Here is a 20,378-nt window from a genome sequence, read left to right as displayed (position 1 = left end):
GAAAAGGTGAAAAGAGGAGAACGGACACTTTTTGCCGAAATTCAAGACTTACTTAATAAATTGTCAGGTTGGGAAACCAAAATAGTTGAGGCACCTGAGTGACACACTGCAACATTGGCTGGAAGAATACTATGATTAATGAAATGCATAAAACTAGTTTCCCGATAGCTTCGTCGTTTATGTGTGACAGCCTCTATTTCTGCCAAACTCGCGCCGATCAAACTAATTGCTTTACCTGCATCGGTGCATCGAATAGCGCATTGCCACAAACTGCATTCTGTTCATCATTTTATTTGTTTTTAAAACGTAATGTTCCGAACAACAAAATATAAAATAAGCTAGGACAAGGGCACTACGTGTCGTCGGTAGTATAAATATTTACAGTTTCATATTACAGTGTCAGCATCACATGGTGGAGTGCCCGCAATGACGTCATTTCACATGAAATGTAATACTAGGATCTAAGTGGGACACGTCAGAATGGAGGCTTAGTTTTTAATTTCATTATAGTTGCCGTTGATCGATTGTAGTGAATTATTTTCATTTCCTCGTTCTGGTAACAAGAGAAGAAAGAGATAATGAGAAGTAGAGTGCAAATAGGCCCCTTTGAAATTGATCTCCTTCCGATTCCTCGGTATCGGGGTATCGCGTATGTCGGAATCCTAGTCTTATTGGATTTTTTTTCATCTTTTTGTAATTTAGGTCCCAACATAGACAACAAATACGTGTGCCGCTTTATTTGTGAGTTCTCTCTCCATTTTACCAAATTCAAAAGTATTTCACAGTTATGTAAAGTTTTCACAATACTCCTCTGTCTAAAGTAGCAGTCTAATACTTGAACTTAAGTAATTGGTTCCTATCGAACACCCGGCAATAAAATGATTGAAAATTATTAAGTAATTGAGCATTATTAAAATTGATAGCCTTTTAGAATTGTTGTTCTAGTAATACTTTTATGGAGCAGTGATCGCAAATATCATTTTGCACTCTCCTATTGCGTAACTTTTTCTTTTTTTAACTTTGAAACTTTCTTACCGTGAATATTAAAGAACGCAACAGAGTGGATTTTCTCTCCCATCCCCCCCGCTACGAATTTTGCGGAGTAAGCAAAGTAAAAATAAAACCGCTTTCCAGTTATGTAAACTTATATCGTTTATATTAACTCGTCTTTTCTGTGGATTTTTTAAAAGTAATACAAGAGATTCTCTAAAACTATGTCAGATCTGTCATTTTAATTAATAACAAATGTTTTTAACTTTTTTAATATTAGCCTCCTCTTTTCAGGGTTGAATGCGTGTGAAAGAAAATCCTACTTATTTTTAAGGAAGGAGTTACCAGTAAGGTTAGTAAAAATGATTAGTTATTTTTACTTCAATTATGTTTTTTTTCAGCTTCACGCTGTATTTGGCATGCAGCAGCTTAGTCAGAGAGAACCTAGTGTTAAGATACTTTGTTCTCCACTTTCCGCCCTATTTTTTATAATTTCTCAATGCGTTCATTCCTTAACAAAGCGAAGAAAAGAAATAAAATCACGAGCTCGAGTTGAGTTCTTAGCTATGAGTATCTTTTATAGTCAGCCCTGAACTTATAAAACTTAAAGTAATAAAGAACAACACAATTAAACATTTTAAAGCCGAACGTAACAAGCTCATTTGTTCAACTTTCCTCAACTAAAGTCTAAAATTTCAAAAGCTACAAAATTATTTATAATTCCAGGCATAAAACATCCAAGCGCTCTAACCACGTACCGCCACCGCTAAACTTCTATACTGCTACAACTTTTGTTGTTACCATATTCTGCTTAACAATTTTCATAAGGCTTTGGCATATTCAAAGTTCATTAATAAAAAATAATATATGGACATACCGAATTTACTTTAAAACGGAAAAATACTGGTTGCTGATTATTTTGTAAACAAATGCACCGCTACCACTCGGTCCACCATCATCATCATGTTGTCTTCTGTATTGAATGATGTAAACAAAACTACAGATTGTATAATTTATTTTTTTGAATTAACTTTTAACAATTATAAAATATACTAGTTAAATATGTATTGTATTTCCAAGAAATCATTCACAGAAATTTTAAATTACTCTTGATTATCGGTGTAGCGGAGAGAGGCCACCCATAACCAACACCGTGTACCCCAAATGAATTCCTCAGTAAGACACTTCCCTTCCCCACTTTCGCACTTCACACTTCGACGGCTCCTTCTTTCCTTAATGTGTGACGTATTTTATTTGTGTTAGTTTAAATTACATCTATTTTAATGAAGAATAATCTATATCTATCTTTTTCTCTCATTGCAGGTTAGCCAATATAATGAAAGAAATAGCACTGTTACCAGAGAATCTGCTGCGGATGCCGTCCGTAGGCCTTGTTAATCAGTGGTACGAGCGTTCTTTCGAAGAGATCATTGAATTCGAGAAGAGGGAACCAGAACAGCCGGTTTTGACGCAGTAAGTGTAGTTGAATTTTGTACGAACTTTTATATAGCTTCACGCTGTATTCCGCATATAGTAGGGCAGGCAGAGGGACCCTTGTTTTCCCCGCGCTCCGCTAAAATGTATCGATAAACTGCGTGTTGATTGGCAGAACTCAACGCCGCACTTTGTCTTGTTACCAGAACAACGAAAAAAAATTCATTCTCCTATGTCGTACGCGGACTCCAAGCTGTCGCGTTCACAGTCATACGCTGCGCCTGGCCACTACGCTGGCTTAAATTATTATTATTTATAGCTTTAAAACAAATATATATTTTTATTTAAGACCTATTTTCCATTAAATTAACATTTAATTTTACTTAACTCCAGATTTTGCGAACGTCTCGTCCACATAAGAAACAGGCACGCAGACGTAGTACAGACAATGGCGCAAGGTGTGCTCGAATTGAAGGAGTCCCATGAAGTGGAACCTGGCATTGAGAATTCTATACAATACTTCTTGGATCGCTTCTATATGAGTAGGATATCTATTAGGATGCTTATTAATCAGCACAGTGAGTTTTGTATACCTTTTTTTAATGTAGAGAATTGCGAGTTAGAATGTCGAAAATTCAAAAGTTGAGTTTGCGTCCCGCCACTCAACACGCAATGCCTACAAAATTCGGCTGAAAGTAAGATCATAAAATATTATATACTATTTCATTAAATAAATCAAGTAATAAAATATTTGTTTACATTTATATTTTTATTTATTCGCTCTGGTGTCGAGGCAAAGCGCGGCGTTGAGTTCCGCCAAACATCAGGCAATGATTCCAGAATTCTGCGGTGCGTGGGGGATGGAGTTTCTTCTATGTTCCCTCTGCCTACCCTGCTGTGTGCGGGATACAGCGAGAAGCTGATAATTACTCGAGAGAGAGAGTAAGAGTTACTCGAATGCTAACTCGAGTTCCATACATTGTTGTAGCTCTGCTGTTTGGTGAGCAGCTGGGCGGGCGCCAGGCGTCCGTGAACGGCATGGGACGCGGCGGCCGCCACGTCGGCTCCATCGACCCCGCCTGCGACGTGGCGGCCGTCGTGCGCGACGCCTACGAGAACGCGCGCTTTATGTGCGACCGCTACTACCTCGCCTCGCCTGAACTGGAACTACTGCAGGATGGAGGTAGGGTAGCAAGCGATCGACTGCATGATTTGGTTTTTGGGGTATTTTTGTTACTTTTAATTTGTTTTGTTTTCGAGCGCGTGTGAATAATATGGAAAAGTTTAGAAGCGTTCGGAAAGCCTCGCCACGATTTTGTTGACTCTATTATGGTTTATGACTTTCTTTGTCTCACGTTGAATATAGGTTGGTGTGACGTAATGGGACGGTGTCTAAGTGTGACGGGTGTGTGTTGTAGGTTCACGTCCCGTTAAAATTAAGGAAAAGTAGAAAACGCTTATATCATCTGTGAAGCTAAATAAAAAAAGATAACGCACGGCCAAAACTACTGGACAACTTTATCAACCTATTTTACCTACTACCTATTATTTTTCAACCTATTTTACCTGTTACCTACCCATTTTAATATGATAATTTTGTGTATTTTAAATTACCCAATGAACATTATAGAATCGACGTAGCTCTATGTTAACGTATGGCTTAACGGTAAGACCACTTGGACCGTAAGCAAGGGACGCGTTTTGAAATCTCACAACACAATTATATATTTTCTAAAATATAATATAATCCATTTCAGTGCAAAGCAACCAACCGATGCCAATAGTGTACGTGCCCTCTCACCTCTATCACATGCTCTTCGAGCTGTTTAAGAACTCGATGCGCGCCGTCATGGAGACGCACGAGAACTGCCCGCCGCCCATACTCGTCAACATCGTGAGGGGACGGGAGGACGTGTCTGTTAAAGTAGGTGGTAGCGGGTTCAAATATTGTAGAAAAAAAATAGCTTTAGCTTCACGCTGTCTCCCGCACACAACAATATAGATAGAAAGAATCTAGTGAAAGACACTCCGTTCCAAACGCATCGCCAAATTTTGGAGGCATTACGTGCTGAGTGGCAGAACTCAACGCCGTGCTTTTGCCTCGAAACCAGAGCGATGAAATGGAAATATAAATTTATATAAATTTCAATTTTCATTTCCTCAATTGGAAATCGAACCCATAAGCTATCGCTCTTACATTTACATGCTTGTGGCTATACGCCACGACTGGCTTTCAAAATGTAAAATGCTTAATTTGTCTATAATGTCAGATGTCGGACCGCGGAGGCGGCATCGCGCGCAGTGTGTCCGAGCTGCTGTTCAAGTACATGTACAGCACCGCCCCGCGACCCTCCAAGTCTGATTCACACACTGTGCCATTGGCTGGTGAGTTATATATATGTTTTTAGAAAGGTAGGTATTAATGTTTGAACGCAGCGATATTTGACCTTTTGTTTGCTGTACTATCGCTCTGGCTACTGAGTCATAAGTTCTCATTGAGCTCCACTACTCCAATTCTTCTTTCATCCGCGGTTACTACTGGTGAGTTTTATGCTTTTAATTTTAGGGTTTCCGTACATTTGCATATTTAGTTATTTTTTAACTATAATTTATTAATAGGGAAAATGGGCAAATTTTCTCGATGTCACAAGATTTTGTATGAAACTTTTTTTATTTTGCTCAACCGGTTTGTTTTTTCTATAATGACGAACGCAGCGTAATTAAAACCAAAAAATATTTCCCGTTGATTTAGAGAAGTATAAGAACTTACAGTACAAATGAAGAAAAATATCCGAAAATAGGTGATTTATCATAATATATCATAAAAAGTAAAAACCCATTACAAAGTTATATTTGTAGTTTATAACGTAGAAATTTAGTGCATACAAAATTAAAATAATTACTTTTATAATTACATCTCCCGTCGGGTCGACAATCATGATTTGATACGGAACTTTCGGCTGGCAAATTCGACTCCCACTTGACCAAGTTTCTACAACAGTAGAAACATTGTCTTCGAGCTATGTGGCGAAAGTATGATGTATGATAAAGTATTCGTTGGTAACAGGTAGTGGATAATCTTACTTGGATTTTCAGCTGGCTGAGGATTGATATATTGGTCCTTTTTGTTGTCTGTGGTATTCGCGGCATTCTCCTCGATACTTAACTTATAGGTATAGTAATATAATAAATAAAGGAGTAGAAAAGAGGAGAAAGAAAAGTGTGTACCTCATTTTTTAAAAAGGATCTATTGTAAATATTAAACAATTTGTTTCAGGATACGGCTACGGCCTGCCTATATCGCGGCTGTACGCGCGATACTTCCATGGTGACCTCGTGCTGATGTCCTGCGAGGGTTATGGCACAGACGCCGTTATATATTTGAAGGTAAATTACGGTTAAGATATGTTGTTTTTTATTATAGGGCAAAAAATGGTTGGTTAAAAGTAATCTTAATAAAGTTTTGCTGAGTGTAAAAGCATTGGTTGTGGGTTCAAGCCCACTCAAATTTAAAAGCCTTATCGAGAAACACATATGTGTTTTAGGTACGTCAATCATACACGCACATCTCGAATTTGGAAAGTAAAAGAAAAATAGCAAAGTATTAACACTACGTTAACTCTCTCTGCCTTGCTATATGCGATATCCCAACGTAAAAAAAAATACTAACAAAATATAAAATTTCCAGGCACTATCAAACGAAGCTAACGAACTCCTTCCTATATTTAATCGCACGTCTTCTAAGTTCTACCGCTCTTCACCGACCCCCGGCGACTGGTCCGCGCCGCTCACTAACAACTGTAGAAACAAAACGTTATCGCATAAAGCGTGAAAATAGTTTAATAAGTGTAAAAGTGCAGTACAAGTGTAAAAGTTTCAACTAAACGAAACACCTGTATAATTATTTTTTTCTGTATTCTAGAGCGTTTTTTTTATAAAGCGCAAGGATAAGGAAATGTTAAATAAATAAAAAAGGTGGTACAAAACAAGTGGATAAAAAACCATAAAATACTTTATATAAAAAATATTTAATATTTATTTAATTTATGTGTAATAAATTATTTTCATTTTCTCGCTTTAGTAACAAGATAAACCTTGGTGCTGAGTTCCGCTACTCTGTACACAATATCTTGAAAATTGAGGGGAATGTGGTGAATGTCTTGACATTAGGCTCCCTTTAGCTACCCTGCCATATGCGGGATACAGCGTAAATATAGACAACCAGTTTTATTTGGTAAAGTACATGACATAATAGTAATGATATATTACACAGTTAAAGGTAATATAAAAAAATAAATGTAGCAACATTTTTTTAACAATTTCTTTTTATAAAATGGATATTTAATAATGTTTAAATTCAAAATGTTATTTGTACTAATATTTTTTTTTAATTAATTTTAAATATTATATTTTAATTAAATTGCTTAAGTGAACATCCTATACAAAAATAATATTATAAAAGTCACCGTGACGCAGCGGCGCAATAAACACAATGAACCCATAACGGGTTCAAACAAATGGTTCCACTCTGGGTGATGAAATATTTAATATTTTCATTTCCTTGCTCCGGTAATGCGGCAAAACGTGGTGCGAAATTCCATTACTCCACAAAAGAATAAACTTAAAATATATTCCAAAATGCTTTAAGTACAGATTTTTTTTAATATAATAAAATTTGTAAATACTGTCATACATATCGTCTTATGTTTTTTTATAATCAAATATTATTATATTTGATTATAAAAAAACGTAATGGAATTAAAAAACCCCATTTGTAAGATTTTTTTTCTTAGTTTGTATATCATTATTTAATTTTGTGATACTCTGTAGAAATATTGATTGTGAGACTGAATGTTAAATTTCCTATGACAACAGATTTTGTTTTATCTGTGTGTTTTAGTTTGTTTTCAATAATTGGCAAAAGTTAAACTTTTTTCAATTACGCGACGGTTGTGGGTTCGATTTCACTCCATGCGCAACGTTACGAAAATTAAGCGTTTTCGTGTTATCGGGACGCAGTGTGGAGTTAAAGAGAAAATGAATGGTATATGAGTGGTGTGATAAATGTAATAAAACACTCTTTTATTATAAGTTATAATTATAAAAAAATCTATATATCATAGATATAACTTTTGAAAAACTGCTTTGTATATAATTTTTAAAGCCATTATGACGATGATACAAAAATAAAACAACAAATATATATATAATACAGTATTTGACTTAACACATGCACACATACACACACGCAAGCAAACAAATTTTTATTTCATTATTACTTATCAATAAAAATACTTTTTTTTAATATGGCTAATTTCAATTGTTTGTGGATTAAAATATAGTATATAGGCTTTTTATAAAATTCATAATTTTACTTTCATTGCTTTCGTTGACTTTAAATTCCTTATTAACATTCAGATTACTTATTTCGAATATATGAATATTCTAAATCAAATTGAAGCCAGCCTAAGCAAGCTAGTTAGCTAGCACTCAAATAATATTTCTCAAAAATTCTAAAGAAGGTTGTATTTATAAAATAATTTGCCAACTATTTTTTATTTTAATTAGAACTGTCACTTGGTTTAACATTATATATAGATTGATAAGAAATTTTGTGAAAACAAAAGATTATAAAATAATTTTGTATGAAATGAAATTGCTTTTGTATGGAAATTAGTGTCAAAATAGAAATATAATAAATTAATAATTACACAATCTAGAAATAGTGTATGATTTTTAATAAAAGAAGTCACCATAGTAAAGTATAATAGAATTGTAAGGCTTTTTTTTTATAAAGTATAGGTACAATTTTTTTAAATATCAATATTTGATCAAATATATTATTTTTTGTCTATTATAGAACAATTATTTATGGCAGTGTACAGTTCACCCAGTGCCTCTTTTTAAAAGATAGTATTGTCTCTGACTTTTTTGTAATTTTGAAATTGGACCTATTTTTTTTCCAGATATAATAAAATATAATTAAATTCTTATTAAATTTTTTGATAATTGAAAAAAAAACGAAGATAATCATTAAATATCAATTTTATATTTAGCAGAGTAAGTTTATATAGTAAGTATAACTATAGTTTATATAGTAAGTATAACTTAATTTTTATACCGGCACAAATTCTTAATAATATTTTTTTGGGACTCAGTATGAAAGTGGACAATAAACAATTGGATTCTTATTTATACGTTTTTTTATGAAAAAAAGTGTATCAATACACGTAATTGCTTATAATTTTCATCTGCTTAGAATATATAAATTCTTAGGAATCCCCTATTACTTTTATTTCCTCGCTCTGGTCACACAAATCGTGACGTTCAGTTCCGCCACTCGACAACGCCTCAATTTCTCCCAGGAAAGCGGACGACGGAATATCTTGATAAATAAAATAATAAATTAAAATAATATTTAGTTATGCCACTTTAGTACTGACTGTTTTGTTATACTTAGTTCTGAACCTATTAATAAAATACTATATTAAAGTATGCATTTTGTTTTAAGCCTACTTAATGCATTTTCTTTTACTCGTTTAGTTTTTAAGCGTTATTCCAAAATTATTATTTATGTAATTTAATTGTAAGAGTAGAAGAGATTTAAAACTTTAATTTTTATTAATAAAAAAAGATTAAATTCTGAATGTGTCCTTCATTTTAAACTCCTCTTTAAATAACATAATGGTGAAAAGACAAGCTTCTCTATACTAAGTTCTACAGAAAAACCACCGAACTATAAGTTATATGACTCTAAACTCGAATGTTTTTACTAGTAGGTACCTAACCTCTGAGGAGTTCCACTTTCCAAATCCGAGCTCCAGCTCAAAATTTCCATTTTATTCTAATTTCACTCTGATATAATTATTACAAGTATGTCAAATTCAGTAGATTTTATGTATAGTTACCTGTCGACCTAATAAAATCGAGTTATGTCTTTAATGGGGAGCGTCTCATACTTACAATATTTGCAGTTTCGATTCTGTCTCCAAGATTTTTTTATAATATACTAGCGACTCAAATTGGGTTGGCTAGTTTAATCTTATATTATTGCCAAAAGATAATATTTTAAAAAAATAAATTCAGAGATTAGCGTGTACAAACGCAAAGACAAACAGATAAAGGGGAAAAAATTGAGTTCCATGATAAATGCACCCATTAATAATAAGTTTTCTCCTATCCAAGTACAGGCAGCAATCAGTCACATTTTTCAATTTGTTTACTAAAATCTTAGTCTACCTGTGACCACGTACCTATGTGACTGTGACCTGATGATTGCTTTCTGAACCATTGCTCACCGCTCATTTAGGAAGATTTAAAAAAAAACATCTTAAAATCAAGTCTTTAGGTACTTCAGGGCATGTACGATGCGCGTGATTATAGCACTTAACAAGAGATCAAATTTTATAAGTTTTCTAAAACTAATTTGCTATCCTTAGTGTGTAATACTAGTAACTATATATTTTTAAGTGTCAATAACATCATTAGTAAGTCGAGTCAGTACATACCTATCGATAGTCCAAGTGTCAATCAAGCAACATCCTCAAGAGATTTTTATCAACTTTTTTGTCAGTTTTCCTACGGAAAAACGGATTCGGAAATCCTACGACTTTGGATGGTGATAAATAATTTGTAAAATGCAACAGCTCTTGCGCACTGCAGTGTGTTGCGTAACAAACTTTCATCAGATTATTTCGATTATTCACTTTTACCATGTCTGTGCAAGTTTCATTGAGACTTAAGTCAAAATTCTCCCATGTCCAGGCCGAAAGTTTGATTTTGAGAAATTTTTTTCTGTTGTCGTAGTGTTCCTCAAGTGTACACTTAAAGCAAAGGTGTATTCTTGTTTCGTCCGGAGAATTCGTTACGCCGGGCACTAAATGTTGTATTTGGCTGAGAACAAGGAATAAAATGTTACAAAATGTGCGTTGTGCGTGTGCGTGCGTCGGAATTATAGCTATTTCCCGTTTTGATGGTAAATAATAACAATAACTATACTAAAGTTATGTTTAGACACTGAATATCTGAAGCATCGTTAGTATTATTAACTGTTTACTTATAAAGATTCGATATCTGCAACAGGACAGTCTGTTTGCACTTTGCACGCAATAATTGGGTGCTAATATCTAAATATTTTAATAATATTAATACGTAGTTCGGTAAATAATTTTATTTTATTTTTATTTATTAAGGACAACTAACAAAACATACACTTAATCAGATATTACAAACATGTCTTAAAACTATTGGCTTAGTGTTGCTTTACTTATAAGCTGCCACGGCATGATTAGGGACAGTTTCATAATATACTAAAATTAATTACTTGCATATACTTACATAACTATTATTAAATATATATATACACACATACATACAGACATATAATTTTCTCTTATGCAACAAAAAAGAACTTAACAGAAACCACATATAGGGATATATATATACAGGATATATAATAAAACAAACGAAAAATACAATATATAAGAACTAACATACAGATACGTGATCGAGACAGAAGACCCCAGTGTCAAGACGAAGAAGAACGCAGGAATGCAAAAATTCTACTTTTGAACATTTGAAGACTATTTGAGAAGATATCAATGCTAGCGTCAGGTTGTTTTGTCATCCTGTTATACTCGTCAGCTAATCTATTTATTGTAGCATTCAAGCCCAATTTTGTTTTGAAATTTTGCTGAAAAATAGAGTATAGTTACGTGCACGGGGTAACCTTGAAGGCACATTTATATTTAGTTTCTCAACAAGAAGGGGACAGTCTAGCTTACCATTAATTAATTTATACAAAAAAACCTGATCCAACAATTGTCTTCGATCGAACAAACTAATAAGATTGAAATATTCTAAGCGGCTTTTATACGTGGGCAATAGTTTAGCTTTATTACAACTGTAGGAGAGGTGCCATAGGAAACGCTTTTGGATCCTCTCGATACGCTTAATGTGTACTTCGTAGTATGGTGACCAGACTTGCGCACAATATTCCAGACCAGATCGAACCAAGGCCGAATAAAGTCTAATCTTGGTATGAGGCTTCTTAAGATCTTTAGTATTCCTTATAATAAAGCCCAACATTTGAATTGCACTGATAGTTGCTACTTTTTCTAATGCCTTGTTGTTAATAATATAAGCTTGCGAGTCATTTAAATCAGTTCTACGTGAGAATCTTATATACTTACACTTATCTATATTCAGGGCCATGCGGTTAATCTGTCACCAATCGACTAGTCTGTTCAAGTCTTCTTGTAGGAGGTCAGCATCATGCTTGCTTTTTATTTGTTTCGCAATTTTAAGATCGTCGGCGTAAAGAAAGCATTCACTGTGTTTAAATAGTGATACAATATCGTTAATAAATATATTAAACAAAATTGGTCCCAGAACCGATCCTTGGGGGACACCTGATTGGGTTTTAAATGGTTGAGACGAGTATCCACTGACAACAACCTTGGAAGTCCGATTACATAAATATGAGGAAAACCATTTTAATAGGTTACCTGTAATACCAATAGATGAAAGCTTGTGAATAAGAATATTGTGGTCGACAGTACCGAAAGCTTTACTTATGTCTGTATAAATTGTGTCTACTGGGATATTACAGTCAACTGAATCGGTCAAAAACGTTACAAATGAGACAAGGTTGGTGGTCGTAGATCGAGCCTTAAGAAAACCAAACTGCTGAGGCGATATCAATTGCTTTATATGCCAGGTGATTGTGGGTCTTATTAGTAATTCAAACAATTTGCCAAACACAGGCAGTATAGAAATTGGTCTGTAATTTTTTATAGATGCCGCGTCTCCAGACTTAGGAATGGGTACAACTCTAGATTCTTTCCATGCGGTAGGAAAAAACCCGGATTTTATTGATTCGTTGTATATGATCGAGAGAGGTAAAGAAAGCGCTTCAGAACATTCAGTTGCAAATAAACTTGGTATACCATCAGATCCTGCCCCTTTACTGCGATCTAGATGTTTGAGGCCAATCTGTACGTCATTTTGAGAGAAAGACAATCCTGCCAAGGAATTTATAATTGAAGAGTTGACTGATGGTGAATCACAGCGTGCTAAAGTGGAAGATGGCGCTGTATAAACGGATTCAAAAAAAGATGCAAAGAGATTACAAATATCAGAGCCATTGGAGGCTCGTCTGCCGTCTAAATGCATTAATGATGGATAGGTACTTTTATTTTGCCGTTTACTTTTCAGGTAAGTCCAAAATAACTTGGGATTTTTTGATAAAGACTCCTCTATGTAACAAATGTATTTCTTGTGACAGGTCTCGATCAAAAATAAACAGCGCTTTTTTAGCACTAGAAAAAAAAGCTCATCTAAAGGATTTTTATATTTACGATATCTTTCACGTACTTTATATTTCTCTTTGAGCAAGTTTATTAGTTCTTTATTGTACCAACAGGGATACTTTTGATGTACGTTCTTACTTAAAGGCACGTGCTTCGCTATTACCTCCTTGATTATTTTATAAAATGTATAAACCATATCATCAACATGCATCAGGACTGAGAATTCATTAACCCAAGAAATAGTGTTCAAATCATTTATAATTTTGTTAAAATCAGCTTTGTAAAAATTAAACTTGTCACTGGGAATCTTGGAAGGGAGACAGGGGGCACTGTGACATGACAAGACAAATTCCAAGGGTGGATGATATGGATCAACATTGCTAAGCACATATTTGCTTATTTGCAAATGCTCAATTGTTTTATTTGAAAGTATTAGGTCCAGAATCTTTCCTTGGTTGTTCAAAATTGTATTTTGTTGCTCCAAATTATTTAGAGCAACAAAATCAACCAACATGTTCTCCAGTGGGCCAGGTAATGACGGGGGTAAGTTATTTTTATTATTGGGCCATGTTATTGAACTTAAATTAAAGTCTCCTAGTACTAATGTGTTACAGTGAGTTTCTAAAATTCGACTAGTGTTCTCAATAAAATGTTGAAGAATGTGTTTTTGAATCGGTGGGGGTATGTAGACCGCACATAGATATAATTTTTCTAGGGAATCACGTGTGTTGCATATATCCAGTTCGACCCAAAGGTCTTCGCAGCCGCTCTCAAAATTGATTAGTCGACGCGACTCAAGCCGTTTAGCTATCGCAATTAGGACGCCACCACCAGATTTATTATAGTGAAATTCACTAGTCTCTCGATCACGTCTATATGTCACGTAACGATCATTAAACAATTCTGAATTAAATACAGTATGGTTTAGCCAAGTTTCACAAAGCACAATAATATCATAATCGCAACATAATACATTTTTATACAAGTCTAATGTTTTAGTGCGTAGGCCTCTAACATTCTGAAAATATATATTTAAAGACGAGAATTATAACAAAAAAATTATAATTAACTAAAGATTAAAGGTAATTTAACATCAACAAAGAGAGCAATAACGGATATCTATTCATTATACAATTTTTCCAGAGTTGCTGCATTGCGAACATATATATATTCGGAAGTATCAGTTTTACGCATGTATATACGGCCGCTGCGCACCCAAACATGCTTGTACTTAAGTTCCTTGGCTTTTAGCCGTGCCGACGCGTGAAGTGACTTGTTCTCGGGTGATAAATTCTCGGTAACATATATCGCAGATTTTTTATTCCCGCTGATACCTAGATCACTTGAGTTCAGCTTATCATTAGGATGTTGCCTGTTGTACTTGATAGTAGCTGCCAAGAGTGTATCACGTTGACGGGGGCTACTTAATGTTATCAAAATAGCACGGGGCCGCGGGCTTCCAGGATCTTTTTTGGCAATTCTACTACAGTAAGAAATATCTGTGTCATTAATAGGGCAGGCTACAACTTTACCTAGTTGCTTAACTATATTAATTATGTTTTCCGTTCTATGTTCAGGTACGCATTGAAGTTCTAGATTCGATGAACGCATAAGTTGATCCAATTGGCTGCAGCGCTCAAATATAGCCATGAGATCATTTTTAAGAGATTCATTTTCTTTCTTAATACGATCGATATCATCTTTGTATGCATTTATCTCAGCATTTAAATTCTCAAAGTGACTATTCATAAAAGTAATAGACTCGTGAAAATTTTTAATATCGTCTTTCATTTCACGCAATTGAATATTAATATCACTCATAAAATCGGCAACGCAATCAGACATACAAGCACGAAGCTCATCTTTAATAATATTACGAATATCTGAACGTGATAAACAAGAGGGTGAGCAGAAAATATTCTCGGCCATACCGGCGCGCACCTCAGTAGTTCCGCGCTTTGCCACGTTAACGTTAGAACGCGAGCTAGGCGACATCGGCCGGACTGGCGTATTCGAGTTATCGTTCTTAGGAGCTTTATTGCGGCAGGCCGGACATGACTATTTCGATTTGGTATCATTTGTAAGATTTTTAAAATCCTTATTCGATATGCCGATGCAAAGAGTGTGATAATATAGTAAACACAGCCGACATTTCAAGTATAGCTGGTCTTCAATCGGCGATTGACAGGCCGAACAGTGCATTTACGCTATTTATGCTCGACGACTTTTTAAACGCTAGCTTTAAGGTTTATTTAAGCTAGATCGCGATGACTCACTCGTAATAGCTCCGAGCGCAGCGAAGTAAAGAGGTGCGACAGGGATGAATTATTTCTTCGTGCAGCCCATCCCTTTTACTCGGGGTGAGGAGGAGCCTATCTCAGAAAGCGCGGGCGCCGCGTGTGCCGCGACCGACAGAATTATTTAAAAGTTCTACTCACTACACGTCACACCAATGCCGAGCTTATAACACTATACTTTTAAAGATCAACTTTGCGCAATGATTTTTAATATAATTTAGAAAAAATTAGAAACACGTCCGCTCACGAGTAAGTTTAGTAGTAATATGTAAGAAGTATATAAATAAGAAGTGTTGTCACGCTGTATCCCTCATATAGCAGGGAAGACAGGGGGAACATAGTTGAGATACTTCGTTTCCCACTTTCCAGTCAATTTTCGAAACATTACTTACGTGTTGAGTAGCGAAAATCACTACAACGCTTTGTGTACCAGAGTCAGGAAACGAAAATAATTAATTCCTTCGAGAGGCAATCGAAACCACTGTTATTGCGTTTAAAACCAGACATGATCCCACTACGCCACGACGGACTCTAGAATTATATAAAATAAATACAAAGTTAAAGGGTCCAAGGGTCCAGAGTATTTTTGTTTCTTTTTTTCTTTCCTATAAAATAAGTAAAAAAATATATACTTACCTATAAAAGGTCCACCTTTTATCATCCACATAAACCTTGACGCCTAATTGTTTATATATTTCGTTAAAAACGTGTTCATATCCATATCGAGCTGACGTTGAAAGCGCCACCATATTGTCATCAGTCGACAACCAATCAATCAAACGAACTATCATTTGTTCGACACTTGCGCTTCTTTTCGGAAAAAAATTATAATTTTCCTTTAAAAACGTCGTGTCTACATACAGGGCGTCCAATTTTATAGGTTTCTCTTTTATATGTAATGCTTTATATTTATGTAAGTCGTTTATATTAATTCTGAAGTCGCCAGTATATAAGATTGTTTTATCAATGGTTTTGAATAAAAACATAGTGGAGCCGGCGCAGTGTCCCGCTGGTATCAGAGTGACCGTCAGGTACACTGTGGTGTCGTCTAGTTGTATGGTCAACGTTGTTGAACCTGAAACAATCAATAGAATGGAATATAGAATAGAATATACTTTATTGCACACATGAAATAAATATATACAAAGAATAACACAAATAAAATTGAAAGAAAAACACGTATGCAAAGGCGGTCTTATTGCTTTAAGCAATCTCTACCAGACAACCTTTGAAACATTACGGATAAATTGTAATGAGGAGAAAGGGGACAACGTCTCAGTGCAAATTTTATGAAATATAATTAAATAATATATAATAAAATAAGTCAATAATATAAAAATAAACTTACATAAAAGTGTTTAATGTATATATACTTTACACATACATATATACATATATTGAAAAACAATACATACTTACACATATATACAGTTATACACACATACATAAAACTTGTTCAAAAATATATACATAATATTAAAAAGATAAGGATAAACTACGATGATACTGATACTCAATGTATTTATATTGATTTTTTGAGTTTAATGCTGTTAGCCCTACTGGCCTTTACAGCGACACCGGTGGGGTAGGGAAGAAAATGCTTTATCTCTAAGAAATCGCAAGCGTTACGTGGTTTCCTTGAGAGGATGTCGTCGGCGGCGAGGGTGCCGTCTGCTGTACATAACCTAGGCTTGCGGCCGTTGAGCGAGATCGCTCATATAGCAATAAAGAAAAAGGGAATCTAGTGTGTGACTTCAGGAGGCATCGCGTGTTGAGTGACGGAACTTAACACAACGGTTTGTCTTTTTACCAGACCGAGGAAATGGAAATATCAAATAATTCATTCCTGATTCAAAGAGTGCACATAAACCTACGAACGTCGCTCGCTCATCCCACTGTGCCACGACGGTCTCTAATATTTTAAACAGGCAAAAAAACTGTTAAGCTTTGTATGAATCCCGCCATGGGTGGCTGGCGTGGCGTGGCTCATTAAGTTGCAGGAAGAGGATTGCAACAGTGCCTGCGACTTGTGACCCAAATGTAGGTATAATGGGCCCTTTCAAGATTAAATGTACATTAACAAATTTAATCATTGTGGCAAACAAGGGTGTAGAAATAGAGGGCCTGAAGGGTGAATTATCTTTCATTTCCTCTTTACAAGGCAATTTGTGGAACTGTTATTCTGCCACTGGCCACATTGCAAGTGGGCAATGTCCCAAGAATTGAATAGTGGTTGGGATATGATCTATAGTGTCTTAAATCTAGGTTTTCAGCCCCTGTTATAAGCCGAAAACAGTGTGTTAAAAGAAGTAAAAAAATAACTTACCCATTTTTAATGGCTTAATGAATTTCATAATGCTTTTATCATAACCTAAGTCATTGTCTATAAAAGTAGCAGTTAATTCGGTGCAATAAATATTTGAGTTAGTCGATGATAAACATTTAAAAAAATCAATAGCCTTTAAGCCAACTGTGTGATCTGTATGATAGTGACTCAAAAAATATGCCTTTATTGCTTCAGGTTTAAATTGTTTTACTTCAAAATTATCTATTCTTATAAAGGGAAGTTCCGATATAATACCGTCAAACGATGATTTTACCATTTTGTAATTTTTATGGTCGAAACATGAAAACGCAATAAATAAATGTACATGTACTATGCTATGCTAATGCTAAATGCATTGGTATGTTTGCCATATTATTTGTATATATTAAATAGATAAATTCATAATTGAAATAGATAAATAGATAATAGATAAATTCATAATTTATCTATTAAGTAGCGATAATAATTGTTGTTTACTTATTGCGTTATAGTCATGAAGAAAAGTAAATAAATATAAAATAAAATAAAATATAAGTAGTAGACTTTTTTAGCTCAGTTCTTTTCTTATGGGGATCCGAGCTTTTGTTTTAAATAAGCTTACAATTTACACAACAACTGATAAGACTGTCAACTGTAACGTCAACTATCAAGTGAACGTCAAGTGGATGTTTCTTGCTTATGGCCTTTAGGCGTGACAGTTCAATGCAATAAATTGAGTTCTGTTACGAGAATTGTAAAGTGCAATGACGATTTCGTTGAAAGTGTCGATATTGAATGTTTAACTAGGTAAATAGTTCTACTTGAGTTCATTACTTACAGCGCAGGAGCGTGCGATTATAGACGTGAAAGGTTGTGAGTTCGATTCCTACTTGAGGAAATCAAATATTAATTATTGCGTTTTGCTCGCTCTGATGACGAGGCAAAGGGTGGTGTTGAGTTCCGTCACTCAACATGTTGTGCCTCCAGAACTTGGCGGAAAGCACCTAAATTTGAACGGAGTATCTTAACACTAGATTCCCAGGTTCCCTATGCCTAACCTTCTATGTGCGGGATACAAGATGAAGCTAAAAAAACACGGTTTTCTAAACTTCCGGGTAAGGTAAGGTTATAATTTTGATCAAAAAATGCGCAAGTGAAGATGATTTTTTAAGTAAATAAGAATTAGATTCATTTGGATTTTGAGAAAGTTTTTGAACTCCAGTAGCGTAGCTAGGGTATTTACTGCCCGGTGCGGCTTAGGAGATTTGATGCCCTTTAAAATGGTCTAAGGTCTAAAAAACAAAGTGACCGTCGACTTTGATGAGTTCTAAAAAAAAACGTGATCGTCGACGTTCATGAGTTCTAAAAAAAATGTGATCGTCGACTTTGATGCTCCTTTCCTTTTGATGCCCGGTGCGGCTTAGAGGACTTGATGCCCTTTAAAATGGTCTAAAGTCTAAAAAAACAAAGAAAAACAAAGTAATCGTCGACTTTGATGCCCCTTTTCCTTTTGACGCCCGGTGCGACCGCACCGCTCGCTACGCCACTGTTGAACTCACATTTTAGGAGTAAACTGAGAGAGTAAAAAGTGCAGGTGTGCAATTAGTTTGTATTATACATTTTGTTAAGCAATATTGATTTAATACTATTTGAAAATTTCATTTCAAATTGTCCTCAAAGAAATAGTGACATTTTTTAAATCTTATTGTGAGTGTTATTCTACACTGACCAACTTTTAGTTGTTTATTTCATACAGTAACAAATAAATATTACATTACGATAAAATACATGAAATCCAGAGGATATTAGTCAGGACATCCAGAGGATGTCCTGACTAATATCTGTCCGATATTTGTTTGTGGGCATACGGGTACGCGACCCCGGATGATCGAGCCGCCACTCTTACATCCTCATCCAGTCCGTAAGAATGGTGTCCTAACTCCCTCCCTTCCCCTCCCCCTTCCCTTAGCTCCCTCCTTCTACCTATCCTACCCCTTCTATTTTCCTCTCCCTTCCTCGGTTTTTCCCCACAAAGGGGTTTTGGAGGTCAGACAGTCGCTCCATTTAAAAACCGCCAACCGCCACTTAAATGGACCGACAAAACAACAGACTGGGTACGGCTAGGGCGTCGCCGCAAAAAGACGCGCAGGCACATCGCCCTACACCTGCGACAAGTGGGCAAGGGCTACCGTGTCATGTACGGGCACGGCTAAAGACGCTAGTACCCAGACGGAAACTCCGCTTTGCAACGTGGAATATTGGCTCTCTGACCGGACGATGCAGGGAACTCGCAGATGTACTCATGAGACGTCGGGTCCAGTATGCCTTCCTCCAGGAAACACGCTGGAAGGGCAATAAGTCCCGTAACATCGGACAGGGTTACCGGCTTATATACACTGGGTCACCTTCGGGTAGAAACGGTGTAGCGGTAGTGCTTTCTGAAGAGCTTCAGAATGGGCTCCTTGAAGTTGACCGTCGCTCCGACCGCTTGATGCGAGTGAGGGTACTGATTGAGGGCATCATCACAAACTTAATCAGTGCCTATGCTCCCCAGGCGGGATGTAGCGCGGCCGAAAAGGAGACATTCTGGGAGCAGTATGAAGGGGTGCTACTTGCTGTGCCGTGTACCGAAGTGGTCTTAGTTGGGGGGGACTTGAACGGGCACGTCGGTAGGGCTGCTGAGCCGTATGAGCGTGTTCACGGGGGTTTTGGGCACGGTCTTCGCAATGCAGAGGGAGAAAACATTCTGAGAACCTGTATTGCGTCTGATCTGGCCGTCGTGAATACGTTCTTCCAAAAGAATTCTCAGCACCTTATTACGTATAAGTGCGGGTCCCACTCAACTCAAATAGACTACTTATTGACCAGACGGTGTCATATGAGCAGGGTAACTAACTGTAAGGTCATTCCAGGCGAAAGCCTAACGGCCCAACATCGTCTTCTTGTCATGGACTTTAACGTCACTCCGAAGAAGAAAGTAGCCGAGAAACGTAGGCCTCGGATCAAGTGGTGGTTGCTGAATGGACCGATGCAGACCGACTT

General features: G+C 35.9%; 2 protein-coding genes across 3 annotated transcripts in view; one reads left to right on the top strand and one right to left on the bottom strand.

Annotated features, from left to right (window-relative positions):
• The window catches only part of Pdk (pyruvate dehydrogenase kinase), a 28,152-nt gene extending 19,081 nt beyond the window's left edge, over positions 1-9,071 (top strand). Inside the window, exons 2-9 of the mRNA XM_085187883.1 lie at positions 1,285-1,342; positions 2,314-2,463; positions 2,818-3,002; positions 3,413-3,607; positions 4,182-4,348; positions 4,695-4,809; positions 5,702-5,811; positions 6,113-9,071. Of these exons, the coding sequence (XP_085044009.1) occupies positions 1,285-1,342; positions 2,314-2,463; positions 2,818-3,002; positions 3,413-3,607; positions 4,182-4,348; positions 4,695-4,809; positions 5,702-5,811; positions 6,113-6,256 (1,124 nt within the window). The 3' untranslated portion in view covers positions 6,257-9,071. The remainder of the gene's footprint in view (positions 1-1,284; positions 1,343-2,313; positions 2,464-2,817; positions 3,003-3,412; positions 3,608-4,181; positions 4,349-4,694; positions 4,810-5,701; positions 5,812-6,112) is intronic.
• LOC146537147 (protein artemis-like) lies at positions 8,706-17,993 on the bottom strand. 2 transcript variants are annotated; one of them, XM_085187885.1, is made up of 5 exons: positions 17,901-17,980; positions 17,358-17,584; positions 15,668-16,106; positions 9,933-10,317; positions 8,706-8,809 (listed from the first exon to the last, which is right to left on the bottom strand). In XM_085187885.1, the coding sequence occupies exons 2-4, from the start codon at positions 17,383-17,385 to the stop codon at positions 9,951-9,953; spliced, it is 834 nt and encodes a 277-aa protein (XP_085044011.1). In that variant the 5' UTR covers positions 17,386-17,584; positions 17,901-17,980; the 3' UTR covers positions 8,706-8,809; positions 9,933-9,950. The 2 variants fall into 2 exon arrangements, with proteins under 2 accessions (XP_085044011.1, XP_085044010.1); XM_085187884.1 differs by having other exon boundaries at positions 17,358-17,993.
• Positions 17,994-20,378: the final 2,385 nt, after the last annotated feature.

The sequence above is a fragment of the Heliconius melpomene genome, chromosome 7 (assembly GCF_056956725.1).
Source record: "Heliconius melpomene rosina isolate 202511_hmr_F chromosome 7, ASM5695672v1, whole genome shotgun sequence".
Lineage (NCBI taxonomy): Eukaryota > Metazoa > Arthropoda > Insecta > Lepidoptera > Nymphalidae > Heliconius > Heliconius melpomene.
The sequence above is the reverse complement of the archived record's forward strand: the minus strand, read 5'-3'. Positions and strand labels throughout refer to the sequence as shown.

Coding starts and splice junctions, on each gene's coding strand:
- LOC146537147 (XM_085187884.1), bottom strand. CDS start 17,634: ATGGTAAAATCATCGTTTGACGGTATTATATCGGAACTTCCCTTTATA. Junction 16,107..17,357: donor CATTAAGCCATTAAAAATGG/GTAAGTTATTTT, acceptor TGATTGTTTCAG/GTTCAACAACGTTGACCATA. Junction 10,318..15,667: donor AAAAGGTGGACCTTTTATAG/GTAAGTATATAT, acceptor CCTTGTTCTCAG/CCAAATACAACATTTAGTGC.